The 22,721-nt window shown below is 41.9% G+C and overlaps 2 protein-coding genes and 1 long non-coding RNA gene across 4 annotated transcripts; 1 reads left to right on the top strand and 2 right to left on the bottom strand.

Annotated features, from left to right (window-relative positions):
- Nucleotides 1-141: 141 nt before the first annotated feature.
- On the bottom strand, nucleotides 142-16,704 carry LOC149267765 (uncharacterized). 2 transcript variants are annotated; one of them, XM_089473083.1, is made up of 3 exons: nucleotides 16,038-16,704; nucleotides 1,332-2,100; nucleotides 142-690 (listed from the first exon to the last, which is right to left on the bottom strand). In XM_089473083.1, exons 2-3 carry the CDS (start codon nucleotides 2,034-2,036, stop codon nucleotides 220-222), a joined length of 1,176 nt encoding a protein of 391 aa, XP_089329209.1. In that variant the 5' UTR covers nucleotides 2,037-2,100; nucleotides 16,038-16,704; the 3' UTR covers nucleotides 142-219. The 2 variants fall into 2 exon arrangements, with proteins under 2 accessions (XP_089329209.1, XP_089329208.1); XM_089473082.1 differs by having other exon boundaries at nucleotides 300-2,100.
- A 111-nt stretch (nucleotides 16,705-16,815) lies between these two features.
- LOC149267764 (uncharacterized) lies at nucleotides 16,816-17,387 on the top strand. The gene is made up of 3 exons (XR_016270838.1): nucleotides 16,816-16,976; nucleotides 17,073-17,147; nucleotides 17,215-17,387. It is a non-coding gene; the product is annotated as an uncharacterized LOC149267764 (long non-coding RNA).
- A 2,550-nt stretch (nucleotides 17,388-19,937) lies between these two features.
- On the bottom strand, nucleotides 19,938-22,437 carry LOC149267763 (uncharacterized). Its single transcript, XM_089473080.1, has one exon. The coding sequence runs from the start codon at nucleotides 22,312-22,314 to the stop codon at nucleotides 20,479-20,481; it is 1,836 nt and encodes a 611-aa protein (XP_089329206.1). The 5' UTR covers nucleotides 22,315-22,437; the 3' UTR covers nucleotides 19,938-20,478.
- Nucleotides 22,438-22,721: the final 284 nt, after the last annotated feature.

The raw sequence follows: 22,721 nt of genomic DNA, 5'->3' as shown, positions 1-22,721 counted from the left end.
TAACCATTAATAGCAATGCTATCGCTATCAGTCAGATGCGTCTCAGACACTAGCATTATGTCTACATCGTGCTTGACGAGATACAGATTGAGCTCATTAAGCTTTTTCTTGACACCTGCAGCATTCCAAAAAGATATGTTCATGTTGTTGACACGTTGAGATACAACAGGCTGCAGTGCAGCGCTGCGTCTACTGGCATTTGGGGAAGTGGATACATTGTTAGACATTTAAGCGCTCATTGGGACCAAATTGGGCCAACAGGCAGGCCGTGAGGGTGGTCATCATCTCAATGAGTTTGTCTATTTTAGCCTCTAATCTAAAGCTAACTTGCACTGGCATGCTTGGCACATTCGCATTCATTGGCTGCTCGAAACGTTGAAAATGAACACCCCCACTAACAGGATGCGCACCCCCATCTATTGGTTGCGGATGCCTACGGCGCGTACTTAGGCTACGGCTGCGTTTTGGCTGCGGCGGCCGCTGTGCGCTTGCCTGCCTAGGCAAACGGACTTGTTGCTGCTGCTGTTGTTGTTGCTGGCTAACTTTGGCGGCTTTTTGCCTCGACTGACGCTGTTTGCTGCTAATAGCTGCCGGTCCGACAGGCTGAGCAAATTGGAGGCCAGCCCGAAGAGCAGCCGAATAACTGTGCCCTGCACTAACAGTTTGCGGTCGTGACTGAGGGGGGGCTTGCTGTAAAGATTTGGCATATTAGACATGTTTGGCATATTTGCTCGACTGCTCTGAGCAGCAGTAGTGGCAGCTGGCTTGACTAAGTTGGTAATGACTTTAGCTAGTTGCGTGGTACTTTCATTTTCGCGCTTCTTGCACGCTTCTTTATAAGAAGGGCAGCCTTTGTAGCTCGCGGCATGTGGGCCGGAGCAATTGGCACACTTCGCTGGAGTTTGGTCGCCTTTTTGCTTGCCACAGTCCGTGGAAGCATGATTGGCGCCGCACTTGACGCAGGCGAAGGGGCGACGGCAATAATTTTTTGTGTGCCCAAATTTCTGGCACCTATGGCATTGGGCAATTTCGCTTGATTTGTACGGCCGCTCAATTTTTACACGCTGATTGCCAATGGCAGTTATTTGCAGCAATTCTGCGTTGTTTGCGCTGACGGCCAACTCAACCTCAAAGAGGTCAAGCGGCTCTTTGGAGAAGCGTGATTTAATGCCTCTTAAGAAGCGAACTTCGTGCCCTAATTTGGCCAACTGCTCACGAATATAGTGATCCGGAGTGGAGAAGTGCAAATGCCGGATAACGGCTCTATAGCCGCGTTCGCATTTCAACTGGTATGTGTGATTTTCAATCGAATTAACGTCGAGGTACTTTACCAATTTGCGGTGCGTAGCGATGTCCTTGCACTGCACTCTGATGCCATGGTTTGCAGCGGGCTTGGTGGTGTAGTTCTCCTGGCCGATAGCATCATCCAGGCGGATTAACAGCGGCATTATGTCCGTGACATTTGCTAAAAACAGCGGAGCGGGCTTCGCGTTGAGTTGCGCATGGCTGGCTCCAGTTGCGGCGGCAGCGGAAGCAGCAGTAACAGCTGCAGCGGCAGCATTGGGCGGCATAGCTTGCACATTTGCAGCAGTGCGAGCTTTATTAACGAGGCCAGTTGCCTCTTGCTGTGTGTCCTCAGTCCTGGGAGTCCGCGCAGAGTCGTCAAGTTGCAGGCAGTCCTCATCGCTGCCATCCAGATCAACTGCGCCCAGCTGCGCAGTCTTCTTCTTGGGGCTGTCGCCTTTCTCAGCAGTCCTCTTTGCTGCTCTCTCACTAGAGAGCGGCTTTGTAGCACTTTGAATTGCATTTTTTGCAGCAAGATATTCGGCGACCATAGATTCCGCAGAAGTGGATGGTTTTGCCTTTAATTGCAGAGCCGCAGCTCGTGAAGTTGTTGGTCGTGCCGTAACCACACTTTTCTTCACCGGCACTTTTAATGGCGTGGGCGCAGGCGCTAGTGGCTGCGAGTCGATTAATAATTCGACTTCCACGTCCATATCCTCGTCACCGTCATCTGCAGTATAGCCCCTAGGCATTGCAGCAATTTAATTTGCACAATTTAATTGCAAAAACACCGATTTAAATAGATTTAAATTACAACTTTTTCCTGTTCGTATGTCTACAAAGAACACACATTAGTGATCTCCGCCTCTTCCCATTCTCGTACATGAACAGCTGACCTGCAGCTGCATGATGAGGGGAAGAGTTTTTTTTTCTGTTCGTATGTCTATGAAGAACACACATTAATGATCTCCGCCTCTTCCCATTCTCGTACATGAACAGCTGACCTGCAGCTGCATGATGAGGGGAATAGTACGGGGATACTCTTTATTTATTTAATACTTCACAATAGCATTTTTTTATAAATATAAATAGCGCCTATGAGATAACTAAAATCTAAAAAGGACTATATTTGTCGAAACTTTTCATTAAATGATTAAATTTAAATGGCCATAAGTGCACAAAAATAACAGTGCAGCTTAATGTTACAAAATACTAATAAAAAGAGCAAATTAAAGATAATTCAAAATAACAATAAAGTGCTTGAGTAGCTTACAATAGACTAATTAGATGAGTAAGATAAAAGTTTAACAATAGTAATAGATGGCATTAATTAATATAATTCAATTTTTTCATTTATAAGCATCTACAAGATGCACAGAGAAAAATAGCCCCAAGTGGCCAATTGGAATAATAGAGAAAAGTCGAGACAAAGTCTGGTCATTTTCTCCAATACGGGCTTAAGCTAAAATTAGCTTTGATCTCTATGTGATCCAAATACGACCCTATAGGCAGCAAGTGGTGATGGTGGTGGTAGTGGCCGCGGCATTGGCGCAATACCCTCGAAAACAGGTAGTCGTTGCGGCTGGTGGGCTGCTGTTTGTGCAGCTTCGTTGCGTTGCTGAGCCTCACGTCGGCGAAGGAATCGCTCCCTACTTTCAGCAATTTCGTCGGCTTCCCGTTGTAGTTGTCGCTGGGTGCGTAGAGCAATGTCATTGGCCAAATGCGTATTTACGAGACTCGTGTATCTTGCCAATGTTATCCGCTGTGGGATGAACGGGTCGTAGGCAATGTTTTTGGCCAAGTTGTTGGTATGGACCCGGAGTCGATCATAGTATTTGGCGCAGAGATTGTTGAGTATATCATCCGCAGATAAAACTTCTAGATCAGCTCTGATGCGCGCGTTCGAAACAAAGTACTGAGCACCAGAAATGGCTCTCAGAGCTTTGTTGTGTACGACTCGAATGCGGCTGAATTGCGCCTCAGATAGCAAAGCACCCCATACAGGCAGCGAGTATTGCCAAAGTGGGGCAACTAGCTGCTTGTATATGATGACTTTAGTCCTTAGAGTCAATTTACTGTCTTTATTGATGAGCCAATCTATCTTTTTAAGCCTAGCCCTAACCCTAGTAACGACCGTAGTGACATGTTGTGAGAAGCGCAGTTTCGTATCTAGAGTAACACCCAAATATGAATGAGAAGTGCCATTTTCAGTGGTTTCGTTGCCAATGCGAATAGCCTGATATGGCGCTATAACTCTAAGCGTATGCATGATATGCATAGTCTTGTTTGCATTAATTGTAATGCACCACTTGCTCGCCCATTCAGCCAAACTATCCATATACGCCTGCTGCTGACTGAGCGCGACTGCTTGACGAGAGTCAGCCGAAAGAACGATGACGTCGTCAGCATAAGTGGCAATCAAAGTCCCTCGCGGGTAAGCTGGCCTCGGTATATCGCTGGTGTACACATTGTACAAGATAGGCCCGAGCAAGCTACCTTGTGGCACACCGGCGTGAATTTGCTTAATACCTGAGCGACAGCCACCGTGACACTCAACAATAAAAGTGCGATCTGTTAGATAGCAGCAGAGGATGCGGTAGAGAGCATCCGGCAATAGCATCTTGAGCTTATACTTCAAGCCTGTATGCCACACTCGATCAAAGGCTTCCTTGATATCCATGTACACAGCAGAGCAGTATTTATGGTCATCAAACGCTTTAATAATAAATTGGGTGACTCGACCCAATTGCTGTTCAGCTGAGTGCGCTTTGCGGAATCCAAATTGATGGTTTGGGATCGCATTTACAAGAGTATCTTGCTCCAGCATACGGCTCAAAATAAGATACTCGAGTATCTTTGAGAGGCCAGACAGCAGACTTATTGGCCTGTATGATGCGACGTGTTGCGTAGGCTTGCCAGGCTTATGCACCATCTTCACCATCGCTAACTTCCAGCAAGAAGGGAAATGACCCAGTCTAAAAGAGTTATTGCATATCAAGACGAGATACAGAATAGCCTTCATAGGCAGCGCTTTAATGGTGTGATTATCAATTTGATCCAATCCAGCCGCTTTTTTGTTCTCTAGCGTGCTGATGTGACTGATGACCTCAGCCGCAGTGACTGGCCGAAATGAGACTGAAGCAGTCAAAGATGGCTGGCTAACTTGAGCCTCGATCTCGGCCAGATCACTGGGCGGCGTAGTCACGATTGGCTGAAAACGCTGCTCAAGACTTGCAGCAAATGTTTCGGCCTTCTCGGCTGTTGTCTTGCACCAGACATTTTGCGCATTAGAGCCATTGCCACTGGAGGACTTCAACAGCGGTAGATTTGGAGCAGGCTGCCGCTTGATCTCGTTGGTCAGCCGCCAGAGCTTCTGCATACTATATCTATCAGTTGGATCGATAGATCTAAATAGCTCTTCCTCATACTTCTGCCTAGCATATATGAGCTCTTTGCGTATGCGATTCGACAGCCTGTTGCAGAGCATCTTAAGCATCGGATTGCGATTTCGAGCGAGATAGCGCTTGACTTGCTTATGGGCTTCGATAAGTTGCAGAGTCTGTCTATCTACACGAAATCTAGTCCTCGTTATCTTGCGTGGGTTCTGTGCATTCGCATAGTTTGCAGCATCTTCAATATTTTTGACAAAAATATTGACCGCATCATCCACATCATCAGCACTCCTGATCTCAGTGTTGAGCAAGATTTTTTCATTTAGATAGCTCTGAAATTTGTTGACGTTGGCATTCAAATCAAGCAGGTGGCCTTTTGCTCTGCTGGTGACAGGCTTCTCAACCAGCTGAACTTGCAGCGGGAGGTGATCAGAGCTGAGCTCGAAAGAGTCAGTGATGGTCAGCAAATCTCGCCTGATGCCTTTAAATAGCGCAAAGTCAATGGCAGACGGAGTTTGGCGCGAATTAAACGGAAAATGGGTGGGCGACCCAGTTGCCAGAATGTTGCAATTCACTTGTAGAATACTATTGACTAGCATTCGGCCACGGAGACAAGATCTGGCGTTGCCCCACCACTGACTTTTCGCATTCCAGTCACCACCGACTATAAAAGTGTCACCCAGAGAAGATAGCAGGTTGTGGAAATCTTGCCCAGACCAGATGACTTGCGGCGGGCAGTAGATTGAGACAATATTGATATGACGGCCATTTTGCAGGCTGACTGAAACTTCGACAGATTGATGCGAGTCGTAAGATGTAAAGCGCATAGCATAATGGCATATATGTTGTTTAATTATAAAGGCTGCACCTCCTCTGCGCCTGTTTGAGGGGTGATTTGCTAAATAAAAAATATAACCATTAATAGCAATGCTATCGCTATCAGTCAGATGCGTCTCAGACACTAGCATTATGTCTACATCGTGCTTGACGAGATACAGATTGAGCTCATTAAGCTTTTTCTTGACACCTGCAGCATTCCAAAAAGATATGTTCATGTTGTTGACACGTTGAGATACAACAGGCTGCAGTGCAGCGCTGCGTCTACTGGCATTTGGGGAAGTGGATACATTGTTAGACATTTAAGCGCTCATTGGGACCAAATTGGGCCAACAGGCAGGCCGTGAGGGTGGTCATCATCTCAATGAGTTTGTCTATTTTAGCCTCTAATCTAAAGCTAACTTGCACTGGCATGCTTGGCACATTCGCATTCATTGGCTGCTCGAAACGTTGAAAATGAACACCCCCACTAACAGGATGCGCACCCCCATCTATTGGTTGCGGATGCCTACGGCGCGTACTTAGGCTACGGCTGCGTTTTGGCTGCGGCGGCCGCTGTGCGCTTGCCTGCCTAGGCAAACGGACTTATTGCTGCTGCTGTTGTTGTTGCTGGCTAACTTTGGCGGCTTTTTGCCTCGACTGACGCTGTTTGCTGCTAATAGCTGCCGGTCCGACAGGCTGAGCAAATTGGAGGCCAGCCCGAAGAGCAGCCGAATAACTGTGCCCTGCACTAACAGTTTGCGGTCGTGACTGAGGGGGGGCTTGCTGTAAATTTTTTTTTTTTTTTTTTTTTGTTGAATAGTCAGGTCTGCTCAAGGCTGTGCCCTAGACTGACTGACTATATTTATTTATTTACTGCTATACTACTGTATAATATAGTAAATTTGTTGACGCCTACTGTGTGTAGGTCTCAAATGTGAGTGTTACATTAAATGTGAAGTGACATACAAAAGTAGTTTGATTAATTTTGTGTAAATTTGTTGACGCCTACTGTGTGTAGATCTCAAATGTGAGTGTTACATTAAATGTGAAGTGAAATACAAAAGTAGTTTGATTAATTATGTTTTAGTGAATGTATAGATATCTTGATTAAGAATTGCATCCTGTCTGGAAACGTCATCTCTTCTGGAACTGGTATCCTGTTTGGGATTCAAAATCTTTCCAGTTTATTATACAGACCAGCTGCATTCAAAACCAGAATCCTTAATGTGTAAGTGCTTCCAAGAGAACTAGGCAATATTGGATGTGTCATTGACGTGTTTAGCCATCATGCAGTTTGTTAATAAAGTCAACATAGTAATAAGCTGATCCATCTTCGCATTAAGATTTTCTATACTACTGACTTCCATGGGAACAGATCGTTTGCGCTCATCAAGCATTAACTCAATTAAGGTATCAAACTTTGCATTTAATGCTTTGATATCGCTATCATTATTAACAGTGAGCCGAGCATTACTACGGCTACGACTTCTAAATCGCCAGCTGGCATGTTGATCGTCTTCATGTCCATGACCTTCATTTGATCGAAATTGGTGCAACTGCTGAAGTGACCGTTGGTGTTGATTGTTCAGATTTATAGGTACTGGTTGAGTATTTTGTTGACGCTGCAGTACTTGCTGACCTTGTTGCGTTTTTACTGCAGTAGATGGTTTTTGCTTATTAGTTATGCCCATTTTTATTACATCAGCATAACTCGATTTTTCTACCAATTTAGCTGAAAGCAGGCCAGCAGACTTTTGACCTTGTTGCTGCGATTGCTTGGACATATTTGTGGGAACCACTCGAGGCTCTTGAGCTTGCTGCTGCAATTTAGCTTGATGGTTCCGCATTACTTGCTGTATTGTCAGATGTTTTGACGACTGAGCAGATTTGGTTGATTTAGAATTGTCAATATGTCGATTAATGATTTTAGCAGTAGCAGCACTATTGCTAAGGCTACCCTGATGCATCAAATCAACCACAAGCCTATTTGCTTGTTGCAATTTTGTTGACTCCTTGATTTTGCATGCTTCTTTAAAAGACTTGCAGCCTTTATAGCTGGCAACATGCTCGCCAAGGCAATTTGCACATTTAGGTGGCTGGCTTAAGCTCCCTTTCTGACGTGGACATTCAGTAGATGGATGGTTATTACCACATTTTACACAGATAAAAGGTCTGCGGCAATAATTTTTGGTGTGTCCAAACTTTTGACAACGGTGACACTGCACAGCATCTATGTTATGCAGTGATTTCTCTATCTTGACCTTCTGATGACCCAGCAAGGTAGTAACTAATATACTACTATTGTTGGGTTTAGCCTCAATTTCAACTTCAAATAAGTCAAGTGGTTGGCCAGAGAACCTTTTTTTGATGTTATTTGCATATCGAACTGTATGCCCCAGTTTAGCAAACTCCTCTTTGATCCACTCAATTGGTGTACTTCGATGTAAATGTCTAATAAGAATTCTGAATCCACGCTCAGACTTGATTTGAAAAGTATGAGATTCTAGGTTTATGTCTTCAAAATGATGAATAAGCTTCCTATAGGAGTCAATGCTAAGGCACTGAATGCGCAATCCACGTCCTGAGGTAGTCTTTACAAAATAGGAGGTATGATCAATAACTTTATTGATTCCTTGAATGAATGGAATGATCATAGGAACATCCGGAATATATATGGAAGGTGGCCTTGAACTTTCCTTATTGGTAATTGTTGACTGATTCGTAGCTGAATCACTTATTTTAGTTTTAGTATTGCAAGTAGCTTCCGGGAGTTCTTCATCATCCGAATCAAGTCTACTTGGAGGACTGCCAATGTTTCCATTTGGTGCAACATCATTAGATCTGATTTTGGTCGTTTTTGGGCTAGAACCCTTTTTTGCTGGACGCTTGGTCGCTTTTGTCTTCATTTGATTACCATGTTGGCTGGCTAATGCCTGATTTAGCATCTGCTTAACTTTAGTGACGGCTATTGAGCGCTGACTAGCCTCAATAGCTTCAATGTCCGAAAGGAACATATCAGTGTCATCGTCAGATTCGCAGTTCATTGAATCTGAATCCAATGCCTCGTTTTTTTTTTTTTTTTTTTTTTTTTTTGTTGAATAGTCAGGTCTGCTCAAGGCTGTGCCCTAGACTGACTGACTATATTTATTTATTTACTGCTATACTACTGTATAATATAGTAAATTTGTTGACGCCTACTGTGTGTAGGTCTCAAATGTGAGTGTTACATTAAATGTGAAGTGACATACAAAAGTAGTTTGATTAATTTTGTGTAAATTTGTTGACGCCTACTGTGTGTAGATCTCAAATGTGAGTGTTACATTAAATGTGAAGTGAAATACAAAAGTAGTTTGATTAATTATGTTTTAGTGAATGTATAGATATCTTGATTAAGAATTGCATCCTGTCTGGAAACGTCATCTCTTCTGGAACTGGTATCCTGTTTGGGATTCAAAATCTTTCCAGTTTATTATACAGACCAGCTGCATTCAAAACCAGAATCCTTAATGTGTAAGTGCTTCCAAGAGAACTAGGCAATATTGGATGTGTCATTGACGTGTTTAGCCATCATGCAGTTTGTTAATAAAGTCAACATAGTAATAAGCTGATCCATCTTCGCATTAAGATTTTCTATACTACTGACTTCCATGGGAACAGATCGTTTGCGCTCATCAAGCATTAACTCAATTAAGGTATCAAACTTTGCATTTAATGCTTTGATATCGCTATCATTATTAACAGTGAGCCGAGCATTACTACGGCTACGACTTCTAAATCGCCAGCTGGCATGTTGATCGTCTTCATGTCCATGACCTTCATTTGATCGAATTTGGTGCAGCTGCTGAAGTGACCGTTGGTGTTGATTGTTCAGATTTATAGGTACTGGTTGAGTATTTTGTTGACGCTGCAGTACTTGCTGACCTTGTTGCGTTTTTACTGCAGTAGATGGTTTTTGCTTATTAGTTATGCCCATTTTTATTGCATCAGCATAACTCGATTTTTCTACCAATTTAGCTGAAAGCAGGCCAGCAGACTTTTGACCTTGTTGCTGCGATTGCTTGGACATATTTGTGGGAACCACTCGAGGCTCTTGAGCTTGCTGCTGCAATTTAGCTTGATGGTTCCGCATTACTTGCTGTATTGTCAGATGTTTTGACGACTGAGCAGATTTGGTTGATTTAGAATTGTCAATATGTCGATTAATGATTTTAGCAGTAGCAGCACTATTGCTAAGGCTACCCTGATGCATCAAATCAACCACAAGCCTATTTGCTTGTTGCAATTTTGTTGACTCCTTGATTTTGCATGCTTCTTTAAAAGACTTGCAGCCTTTATAGCTGGCAACATGCTCGCCAAGGCAATTTGCACATTTAGGTGGCTGGCTTAAGCTCCCTTTCTGACGTGGACATTCAGTAGATGGATGGTTATTACCACATTTTACACAGATAAAAGGTCTGCGGCAATAATTTTTGGTGTGTCCAAACTTTTGACAACGGTGACACTGCACAGCATCTATGTTATGCAGTGATTTCTCTATCTTGACCTTCTGATGACCCAGCAAGGTAGTAACTAATATACTACTATTGTTGGGTTTAGCCTCAATTTCAACTTCAAATAAGTCAAGTGGTTGGCCAGAGAACCTTTTTTTGATGTTATTTGCATATCGAACTGTATGCCCCAGTTTAGCAAACTCCTCTTTGATCCACTCAATTGGTGTACTTCGATGTAAATGTCTAATAAGAATTCTGAATCCACGCTCAGACTTGATTTGAAAAGTATGAGATTCTAGGTTTATGTCTTCAAAATGATGAATAAGCTTCCTATAGGAGTCAATGCTAAGGCACTGAATGCGCAATCCACGTCCTGAGGTAGTCTTTACAAAATAGGAGGTATGATCAATAACTTTATTGATTCCTTGAATGAATGGAATGATCATAGGAACATCCGGAATATATATGGAAGGTGGCCTTGAACTTTCCTTATTGGTAATTGTTGACTGATTCGTAGCTGAATCACTTATTTTAGTTTTAGTATTGCAAGTAGCTTCCGGGAGTTCTTCATCATCCGAATCAAGTCTACTTGGAGGACTGCCAATGTTTCCATTTGGTGCAACATCATTAGATCTGATTTTGGTCGTTTTTGGGCTAGAACCCTTTTTTGCTGGACGCTTGGTCGCTTTTGTCTTCATTTGATTACCATGTTGGCTGGCTAATGCCTGATTTAGCATCTGCTTAACTTTAGTGACGGCTATTGAGCGCTGACTAGCCTCAATAGCTTCAATGTCCGAAAGGAACATATCAGTGTCATCGTCAGATTCGCAGTTCATTGAATCTGAATCCAATGCCTCGTTTTTTTTTTTTTTTTTTTTTTTTTTTGTTGAATAGTCAGGTCTGCTCAAGGCTGTGCCCTAGACTGACTGACTATATTTATTTATTTACTGCTATACTACTGTATAATATAGTAAATTTGTTGACGCCTACTGTGTGTAGGTCTCAAATGTGAGTGTTACATTAAATGTGAAGTGACATACAAAAGTAGTTTGATTAATTTTGTGTAAATTTGTTGACGCCTACTGTGTGTAGATCTCAAATGTGAGTGTTACATTAAATGTGAAGTGAAATACAAAAGTAGTTTGATTAATTATGTTTTAGTGAATGTATAGATATCTTGATTAAGAATTGCATCCTGTCTGGAAACGTCATCTCTTCTGGAACTGGTATCCTGTTTGGGATTCAAAATCTTTCCAGTTTATTATACAGACCAGCTGCATTCAAAACCAGAATCCTTAATGTGTAAGTGCTTCCAAGAGAACTAGGCAATATTGGATGTGTCATTGACGTGTTTAGCCATCATGCAGTTTGTTAATAAAGTCAACATAGTAATAAGCTGATCCATCTTCGCATTAAGATTTTCTATACTACTGACTTCCATGGGAACAGATCGTTTGCGCTCATCAAGCATTAACTCAATTAAGGTATCAAACTTTGCATTTAATGCTTTGATATCGCTATCATTATTAACAGTGAGCCGAGCATTACTACGGCTACGACTTCTAAATCGCCAGCTGGCATGTTGATCGTCTTCATGTCCATGACCTTCATTTGATCGAAATTGGTGCAACTGCTGAAGTGACCGTTGGTGTTGATTGTTCAGATTTATAGGTACTGGTTGAGTATTTTGTTGACGCTGCAGTACTTGCTGACCTTGTTGCGTTTTTACTGCAGTAGATGGTTTTTGCTTATTAGTTATGCCCATTTTTATTACATCAGCATAACTCGATTTTTCTACCAATTTAGCTGAAAGCAGGCCAGCAGACTTTTGACCTTGTTGCTGCGATTGCTTGGACATATTTGTGGGAACCACTCGAGGCTCTTGAGCTTGCTGCTGCAATTTAGCTTGATGGTTCCGCATTACTTGCTGTATTGTCAGATGTTTTGACGACTGAGCAGATTTGGTTGATTTAGAATTGTCAATATGTCGATTAATGATTTTAGCAGTAGCAGCACTATTGCTAAGGCTACCCTGATGCATCAAATCAACCACAAGCCTATTTGCTTGTTGCAATTTTGTTGACTCCTTGATTTTGCATGCTTCTTTAAAAGACTTGCAGCCTTTATAGCTGGCAACATGCTCGCCAAGGCAATTTGCACATTTAGGTGGCTGGCTTAAGCTCCCTTTCTGACGTGGACATTCAGTAGATGGATGGTTATTACCACATTTTACACAGATAAAAGGTCTGCGGCAATAATTTTTGGTGTGTCCAAACTTTTGACAACGGTGACACTGCACAGCATCTATGTTATGCAGTGATTTCTCTATCTTGACCTTCTGATGACCCAGCAAGGTAGTAACTAATATACTACTATTGTTGGGTTTAGCCTCAATTTCAACTTCAAATAAGTCAAGTGGTTGGCCAGAGAACCTTTTTTTGATGTTATTTGCATATCGAACTGTATGCCCCAGTTTAGCAAACTCCTCTTTGATCCACTCAATTGGTGTACTTCGATGTAAATGTCTAATAAGAATTCTGAATCCACGCTCAGACTTGATTTGAAAAGTATGAGATTCTAGGTTTATGTCTTCAAAATGATGAATAAGCTTCCTATAGGAGTCAATGCTAAGGCACTGAATGCGCAATCCACGTCCTGAGGTAGTCTTTACAAAATAGGAGGTATGATCAATAACTTTATTGATTCCTTGAATGAATGGAATGATCATAGGAACATCCGGAATATATATGGAAGGTGGCCTTGAACTTTCCTTATTGGTAATTGTTGACTGATTCGTAGCTGAATCACTTATTTTAGTTTTAGTATTGCAAGTAGCTTCCGGGAGTTCTTCATCATCCGAATCAAGTCTACTTGGAGGACTGCCAATGTTTCCATTTGGTGCAACATCATTAGATCTGATTTTGGTCGTTTTTGGGCTAGAACCCTTTTTTGCTGGACGCTTGGTCGCTTTTGTCTTCATTTGATTACCATGTTGGCTGGCTAATGCCTGATTTAGCATCTGCTTAACTTTAGTGACGGCTATTGAGCGCTGACTAGCCTCAATAGCTTCAATGTCCGAAAGGAACATATCAGTGTCATCGTCAGATTCGCAGTTCATTGAATCTGAATCCAATGCCTCGTTTTTTTTTTTTTTTTTTTTTTTTTTTGTTGAATAGTCAGGTCTGCTCAAGGCTGTGCCCTAGACTGACTGACTATATTTATTTATTTACTGCTATACTACTGTATAATATAGTAAATTTGTTGACGCCTACTGTGTGTAGGTCTCAAATGTGAGTGTTACATTAAATGTGAAGTGACATACAAAAGTAGTTTGATTAATTTTGTGTAAATTTGTTGACGCCTACTGTGTGTAGATCTCAAATGTGAGTGTTACATTAAATGTGAAGTGAAATACAAAAGTAGTTTGATTAATTATGTTTTAGTGAATGTATAGATATCTTGATTAAGAATTGCATCCTGTCTGGAAACGTCATCTCTTCTGGAACTGGTATCCTGTTTGGGATTCAAAATCTTTCCAGTTTATTATACAGACCAGCTGCATTCAAAACCAGAATCCTTAATGTGTAAGTGCTTCCAAGAGAACTAGGCAATATTGGATGTGTCATTGACGTGTTTAGCCATCATGCAGTTTGTTAATAAAGTCAACATAGTAATAAGCTGATCCATCTTCGCATTAAGATTTTCTATACTACTGACTTCCATGGGAACAGATCGTTTGCGCTCATCAAGCATTAACTCAATTAAGGTATCAAACTTTGCATTTAATGCTTTGATATCGCTATCATTATTAACAGTGAGCCGAGCATTACTACGGCTACGACTTCTAAATCGCCAGCTGGCATGTTGATCGTCTTCATGTCCATGACCTTCATTTGATCGAAATTGGTGCAACTGCTGAAGTGACCGTTGGTGTTGATTGTTCAGATTTATAGGTACTGGTTGAGTATTTTGTTGACGCTGCAGTACTTGCTGACCTTGTTGCGTTTTTACTGCAGTAGATGGTTTTTGCTTATTAGTTATGCCCATTTTTATTACATCAGCATAACTCGATTTTTCTACCAATTTAGCTGAAAGCAGGCCAGCAGACTTTTGACCTTGTTGCTGCGATTGCTTGGACATATTTGTGGGAACCACTCGAGGCTCTTGAGCTTGCTGCTGCAATTTAGCTTGATGGTTCCGCATTACTTGCTGTATTGTCAGATGTTTTGACGACTGAGCAGATTTGGTTGATTTAGAATTGTCAATATGTCGATTAATGATTTTAGCAGTAGCAGCACTATTGCTAAGGCTACCCTGATGCATCAAATCAACCACAAGCCTATTTGCTTGTTGCAATTTTGTTGACTCCTTGATTTTGCATGCTTCTTTAAAAGACTTGCAGCCTTTATAGCTGGCAACATGCTCGCCAAGGCAATTTGCACATTTAGGTGGCTGGCTTAAGCTCCCTTTCTGACGTGGACATTCAGTAGATGGATGGTTATTACCACATTTTACACAGATAAAAGGTCTGCGGCAATAATTTTTGGTGTGTCCAAACTTTTGACAACGGTGACACTGCACAGCATCTATGTTATGCAGTGATTTCTCTATCTTGACCTTCTGATGACCCAGCAAGGTAGTAACTAATATACTACTATTGTTGGGTTTAGCCTCAATTTCAACTTCAAATAAGTCAAGTGGTTGGCCAGAGAACCTTTTTTTGATGTTATTTGCATATCGAACTGTATGCCCCAGTTTAGCAAACTCCTCTTTGATCCACTCAATTGGTGTACTTCGATGTAAATGTCTAATAAGAATTCTGAATCCACGCTCAGACTTGATTTGAAAAGTATGAGATTCTAGGTTTATGTCTTCAAAATGATGAATAAGCTTCCTATAGGAGTCAATGCTAAGGCACTGAATGCGCAATCCACGTCCTGAGGTAGTCTTTACAAAATAGGAGGTATGATCAATAACTTTATTGATTCCTTGAATGAATGGAATGATCATAGGAACATCCGGAATATATATGGAAGGTGGCCTTGAACTTTCCTTATTGGTAATTGTTGACTGATTCGTAGCTGAATCACTTATTTTAGTTTTAGTATTGCAAGTAGCTTCCGGGAGTTCTTCATCATCCGAATCAATTTTTCTGTTTGTATGCCTTGACAGAACACACATTAATAATCTCTCTTTCCTCCATTCTCGCCCATAACAGCTGACCAGCAGCTAAATGGAGAGGAGGAGAGAATAGAGAGATATTCTTTATTCATATAATACTCTTCGTTAGCATTTTTTTTGAATTTACATGGCGCCTTAAGTTACTTAGGTCGATATTAGCCGAAACTTGCTCACATGAGCTGTTTAAATAGTCGCAAGTGCAACATTAAATTGCTGTGCAGCATTGCGTTACATATTATACAAAAGAGCAGATCAAAAACAAAAATGAATAACATTTGATGTGCTTAAATAACTAGTTTAAAACTAATGAGTAGGTTTAGTTATAATTTTTATGTAGATTAAAACAATAACAATTGATACAATTAATTAATTCATTTTACTTTTAATTCTATTTGCAGGAACACCTATAAGATGCGCAACAAACTTAGCAGTGAGAAGATCCGCTAATTGGATTTAGAGAGAAGAGTCGGGACATCGTCCGGTCATTTTCTCCATACTTGTCTAAGCTAATATAACTTTTAATTAAATTCTTGAACTTATATCTATAATTCTTTTCATTTTATCACCTTTATTTCAGTCTAAAAAGTTAAATTAAACCGCAAGTGCAATTTAGGAGAGATTGTGCAGCTGTGCGTTTATACGTTTATCGGGATGCATAAATCAAAACAAAAGGTAATTATCGAAAAATGCATAAATGGCAATGGGAATTTACAATTAGTTATAAAATGTGAGTAATAGTGCTTAAAAATGTACTAGTATATACTATTATAGCAAATAATTATTTATTAAATGGTAAGCTTTCATTTCATTAATATTCTTATATATTCATTTCATAGCGATATTTGTGCAAAAATATCACAAGTGCTATCACATTTTTTTTTTTTTTCTGTTGGTATGTTGCAGAGAACACACAATAATGATCTCCGCTTCTTCACACCTCATACATGATCAGCTGACCAGCAGCTGCATGGCGAGGGGAAGATAGTACGGAGATACTTTTTATTCATACAATACTTTACAATAGTATTTCTTAAGAATATGAGTAGCGCCTATAAGATACTTAGAAATATACAGAAGGTCAATATTTACCGAAACTTTTCATAAAATGAATTAATTTAAATGGCCATAAGTGCACAAAAATAACAGTGCAGCTTAATGTTACAAAATACAGATAAAAGGAGCAATTTAAAGATAATACAAATTAACAATAAAGTGCTTGAGTAACTGATTAACGACTAAATAGATAAGTAAGATTTAAGTTTAACAATAGTAATGGATGGCATTAATTAATATAATTCAATTTTTTCATTTATAAGCATCTACAAGATGCACAGAGAAAAATAGCCCAAAGTGGCCAATTGGAATAATAGAGAAAAGTCGAGACAAAGTCTGGTCATCTTCTCCAATATGGGCTTAAGCTAAAATTAACTTAAATTACAAAATGTTTATGATAATTAATATAGATAATTAAATAAAAATAGTTTAACAATTCATTTTAGCAGTTTTGATTTAATTAACATTCATTCAATATATCGCAAGTGCAATTGAGTAAGTGACGATGCACCCCTGGCGTTGTGCATAATCAAAACAAAACAAAAACAGCTGATTGAAAATTGCATTAAATGCAAATTTTATGCTGCTAATTGGTAAGTTTAAATATTAACAAGTAAATAATTGAAATTAATGATATTAATAATTAATATTAATTAATTATTATCTTTTTATATTTATGTGGCTGCTGTCATTCGGAATACAGACGGGCGCAATACTGGATATAGCAGGATTGCATTAATTGCAAGCTGACTAGCAGGTGAGTTTTGCAATATAAAAAATTAACAATTGAAAAAGTGATATTAATAAAGTTAACAATTAAGATTAATTAATTATTATCTTTATATATAAACAGCTGCTACCATACAAAGTGCAGAGGGGCCCAAAATTGGAAATAGTCGAATTTCATTAATTGCGAGCTGACTAGCAGGTAAGTGAATTTTGCATAAGTTAATAAAAACATTAAAAGATTATTAATGTTGATTTTTTCTTTGCAGAGCACATCAACTACGGCAAGGAGACTTAGCCAAGTGGGCTGCACAGCCAATAGGGCGTATATTTAAGTTAGTTTTTAGTTAATTCAAAATGTGCATTTAAGGCGCAAGCGCCGTCACATATGTTCCGTGCACATATATATGTATGTGCCGAAAATAAAATTTTGAAATTGTAACTGAGTGTTTAATTTGTGTTTAAATAGTGTAATTACTTAACTCTGATCCCTATGTGATCCAAATACGACCCTATAGGCAGCAAGTGGTGATGGTGGTGGTAGTGGCCGCGGCATTGGCGCAATACCCTCGAAAACAGGTAGTCGTTGCGGCTGGTGGGCTGCTGTTTGTGCAGCTTCGTTGCGTTGCTGAGCCTCACGTCGGCGAAGGAATCGCTCCCTACTTTCAGCAATTTCATCGGCTTCCCGTTGTAGTTGTCGCTGGGTGCGTAGAGCAATGTCATTGGCCAAATGCATGCTTACGAGACTCGTGTATCTTGCCAATGTTATCCGCTGTGGGATGAACGGGTCGTAGGCAATGTTTTTGGCCAAGTTGTTGGTATGGACCCGGAGTCGATCATAGTATTTGGCGCAGAGATTGTTGAATATATCATCCGCAGATAAAACTTCTAGATCAGCTCTGATGCGCGCGTTCGAAACAAAGTACTGAGCACCAGAAATGGCTCTCAGAGCTTTGTTGTGTACGACTCGAATGCGGCTGAATTGCGCCTCAGATAGCAAAGCACCCCATACAGGCAGCGAGTATTGCCAAAGTGGAGCAACTAGCTGCTTGTATATGATGACTTTAGTCCTTAGAGTCAATTTACTGTCTTTATTGATGAGCCAATCTATCTTTTTAAGCCTAGCCCTGACCCTAGTAACGACCGTAGTGACATGTTGTGAGAATCGTAGTTTTGTGTCTAGAGTAACGCCCAAATACGAATGTGAGGTGCCATTTTCAATGGTTTCGTTGCCAATACGAATAGCCTGATATGGCGCTATAACTCGAAGCGTATGCATGATATGCATAGTCTTGTTTGCATTAATCGTAATGCACCACTTGCTCGCCCATTCAGCCAATCTATCCATGTAAGCTTGCTGCTGATTAAGCGCATCTGCTTGACGAAAGTCTGCCGAAAGAACGATGACGTCGTCAGCATAAGTGGCAATCAAAGTCCCTCGCGGATAAGCTGGCCTCGGTATATCGCTGGTGTACACATTGTACAAGATAGGCCCAAGCAAGCTACCTTGTGGCACACCAGCGTGAATTTGCTTAATACCTGAGCGACAGCCACCGTGACACTCAACAATAAAAGTGCGATCTGTTAGATAGCAGCAGAGGATGCGGTAGAGAGCATCCGGCAATAGCATCTTGAGCTTATATTTCAAGCCTGTATGCCACACTCGATCAAAGGCTTCTTTGATATCCATGTACACAGCAGAGCAGTATTTATGGTCATCAAACGCTTTAATAATAAATTGGGTGACTCGACCCAATTGCTGTTCAGCTGAGTGCGCTTTGCGGAATCCAAACTGGTGGCTGGGAATCGCATTTACAAGAGTATCTTGCTCCAGCATACGGCTCAAAATAAGATACTCGAGTATCTTTGAGAGGCCAGACAGCAGACTTATTGGCCTGTATGATGCGACGTGTTGCGTAGGCTTGCCAGGCTTATGCACCATCTTCACCATCGCTAACTTCCAGCAAGAGGGGAAATGACCCAGTCTAAAAGAGTTATTGCATATCAAGACGAGATACAGAATAGCCTTCATCGGCAGCGCTTTAATGGTGTGATTATCAATTTGATCCAATCCAGCCGCTTTTTTGTTCTCTAGCGTGCTGATGTGACTGATGACCTCAGCCGCAGTGACTGGCCGAAATGAGACTGAAGCAGTCAAAGATGGCTGGCTAACTTGAGCCTCGATCTCGGCCAGATCACTGGGCGGCGTAGTCACGATTGGCTGAAAACGCTGCTCAAGACTTGCAGCAAATGTTTCGGCCTTCTCGGCTGTTGTCTTGCACCAGACATTTTGCGCATTAGAGCCATTGCCACTGGAGGACTTCAACAGCGGTAGATTTGGAGCAGGCTGCCGCTTGATCTCGTTGGTCAGCCGCCAGAGCTTCTGCATACTATATCTATCAGTTGGATCGATAGATCTAAATAGCTCTTCCTCATACTGCTGCCTAGCATATATGAGCTCTTTGCGTATGCGATTCGACAGCCTGTTGCAGAGCATCTTAAGCATCGGATTGCGACTTCGAGTCAGATAGCGCTTGATTTGCTTATGGGCCTCGATAAGTTGCAGAGTCTGCCTGTTTACTCGAAATCTAGTCCTCATAATCTTGCGTGGGTGCTGTGCATTCGCAAAGTTTGCAGCATCTTCAATATTTTTGACAAAAATATTGACCGCATCATCAACATCATCAGCACTGCTGATCTCAGTGTTGAGCAAGATTTTGTCATTTAGATAGCTCTGAAATTTGTTGACGTTGGCATTCAAATCAAGCAGGTGGCCTTTTGCTCTGCTGGTGACAGGCTTCTCAACCAGCTGAACTTGCAGCGGGAGATGATCAGAGCTGAGCTCGAAAGAGTCAGTGATGGTCAGCAAATCACGCCTGATGCCTTTAAATAGCGCAAAGTCAATGGCAGACGGAGTTTGGCGCGAATTAAACGGAAAATGGGTGGGCGACCCAGTTGCCAGAATGTTGCAATTCACTTGTAGAATACTATTAACTAGCATTCGGCCACGGAGACAAGATCTGGTGTTGCCCCACCACTGACTTTTCGCATTCCAGTCACCACCGACTATAAAAGTGTCACCCAAGGATAAAAGCAGGTTGTTGAAATCTTGCCCAGACCAGATGACTTGCGGCGGGCAGTAGATTGAGACAATATTAATGTGACGGCCATTTTGCAGGCTGACTGAAACTTCGACAGATTGATGCGAGTCGTTAGATGTAAAGCGCATAGCATAATGGCATATCTGTTGTTTAATTATGAAGGCTGCACCTCCTCTGCGCCTGTTTGAGGGGTGGTTTGCTAAATAAACAATATACCCATTAATAGCAATGCTATCACTATCAGTCAGATGCGTTTCAGACAGTAGCATTATATCTATATCGTGCTTGACGAGATATAGGTTGAGCTCATTAAGCTTTTTCTTGACACCGGCAGCATTCCAAAAAGATATCTTGATGTTGTTGACACGTTGAGTTACAGCATGCTGCAGTGCAGCGCTGCGTCTACTGGCATTTGGGGAAGTGGATACATTACTAGACATTTGAAGGCTCATTGGGACCAACTCTGGCCATCAAGAAGGCAAAGACAGTGGTCATCATCTCAATGAGTTTATCTAATTTAGCCTCTAATCTAGAGCTAACTTGTACTGGCATGCTTGGCATATTCGCATTTATTGGCTGCTCGAAACGTTGAAAATGAACACCCCCACTAACAGGATGCGCACCCCCATCTATTGGTTGCGGATGCCTACGGCGCGTACTCAGACTACGGCTACGTTTTGGCTGCGGCGGCCGCTGTGCGCTTGCCTGCCTAGGCAAACGGACTTGTTGCTGCTGCTGTTGTTGCTGCTGGCTAACTTTGGTGGCTTTTTGCCTCGACTGACGCTGTTTGCTGCTAATAGCTGCCGGTCCAACAGGCTGAGCAAATTGAAGGCCAGCCCGAAGAGCAGCCGAATAACTGGGCCCTGCACTAACAGTTTGCGGTCGTGACTGAGGGGGGGCTTGCTGTAAAAGATTTGGCATATTAGACATGTTTGGCATATTTGCTCGACTGCTCTGAGCAGCAGTAGTGGCAGCTGGCTTGGCTAAGTTGCTAATGACTTTAGCTAGTTGCGTGGCACTTTCATTTTCGCGCTTCTTGCACGCTTCTTTATAAGAAGGGCAGCCTTTGTAGCTCGCGGCATGTGGGCCGGAGCAATTGGCACACTTTGCTGGAGTTTGGTCGCCTTTTTGCTTGCCACAGTCCGTGGAAGCATGATTGGCGCCGCACTTGACGCAGGCGAAGGGGCGACGGCAGTAATTTTTCGTGTGCCCGAACTTCTGGCACCTATGGCATTGAGCAACTTCGCTGGATTTGTACGGCTTCTCAATTTTGACGCGCTGATTGCCGATGGCAGTAATTTGCAGCAATTCTGCGTTGTTTGCGCTGGCGGCCAACTCAACCTCAAAGAGGTCAAGCGGCTCTTTAGAGAAGCGTGATTTAATGCCTCTTAAGAAGCGAACTTCGTGCCCTAATTTGGCCAACTGCTCACGGATATAGTGATCCGGAGTGGAGAAGTGCAGATGCCGAATAACAGCTCTATAGCCGCGCTCGCATTTTAATTGAAATGTGTAATTTTCAATTGCATTAGCATCGAGGTACTTTACCAATTTGCGGTGCGTGGCGACGTCCTTGCACTGGACACGAATGCCGTGGTTAGCAGCAGGCTTGGTGGAGTAATTGTCCTGGCCAATAGCGTCATCCAGGCGTATTAGCAGAGGCATAATATCCGTCACGTTGGCGATAAATAGCGGCGCTGGCTTTGCACTCGGTTGCGCATGGCTGGCTCCAGTTGTAGTGGCGGCGGCAGCAGCAGTAACGGCGGCAGCACTAATAGCAGCTGCAGCGGCAGCATTAGGTGGCATAACTTGCACTTTTGCGGCTGTGCAAGCTTTATTGGCGAGGCAAGTTGCCTCTCGCTGCGTGTCCTCAGTCCTGGCGGTCCGTATATAGTCGTCAATTTGCTGGCAGTCCTCGTCACTGCCATCCAGATCAACTGCGCCCAGCTGCGCAGTCTTCTTCTTGGGGCTGTCGCCTTTCTCAGCAGTCCTCTTTGCTGCTCTCTCACTAGAGAGCGGCTTTGTAGCACTTTGAATTGCATTTTTTGCAGCAAGATATTCGGCGACCATAGATTCCGCAGAAGTGGATGGTTTTGCCTTTAATTGCAGAGCCGCAGCTCGTGAAGTTGTTGGTCGTGCCGTAACCACACTTTTCTTCACCGGCACTTTTAATGGCGTGGGCGCAGGCGCTAGTGGCTGCGAGTCGATTAATAATTCGACTTCCACGTCCATATCCTCGTCACCGTCATCTGCAGTATAGCCCCTAGGCATTGCAGCAATTTAATTTGCACAATTTAATTGCAAAAACACCGATTTAAATAGATTTAAATTACAACTTTTCTGTTCGTATGTCTATGAAGAACACACATTAATGATCTCCGCCTCTTCCCATTCTCGTACATGAACAGCTGACCTGCAGCTGCATGATGAGGGGAATAGTACGGGGATACTCTTTATTTATTTAATACTTCACAATAGCATTTTTTTATAAATATAAATAGCGCCTATGAGATAACTAAAATCTAAAAAGGACTATATTTGTCGAAACTTTTCATTAAATGATTAAATTTAAATGGCCATAAGTGCACAAAAATAACAGTGCAGCTTAATGTTACAAAATACTAATAAAAAGAGCAAATTAAAGATAATTCAAAATAACAATAAAGTGCTTGAGTAGC

Source organism: Drosophila arizonae, chromosome X (assembly GCF_054131065.1).
Source record: "Drosophila arizonae isolate 15081-1271.41 chromosome X, UAZ_ARI_1.0, whole genome shotgun sequence".
NCBI lineage: Eukaryota > Metazoa > Arthropoda > Insecta > Diptera > Drosophilidae > Drosophila > Drosophila arizonae.
The sequence above is the reverse complement of the archived record's forward strand: the minus strand, read 5'-3'. Positions and strand labels throughout refer to the sequence as shown.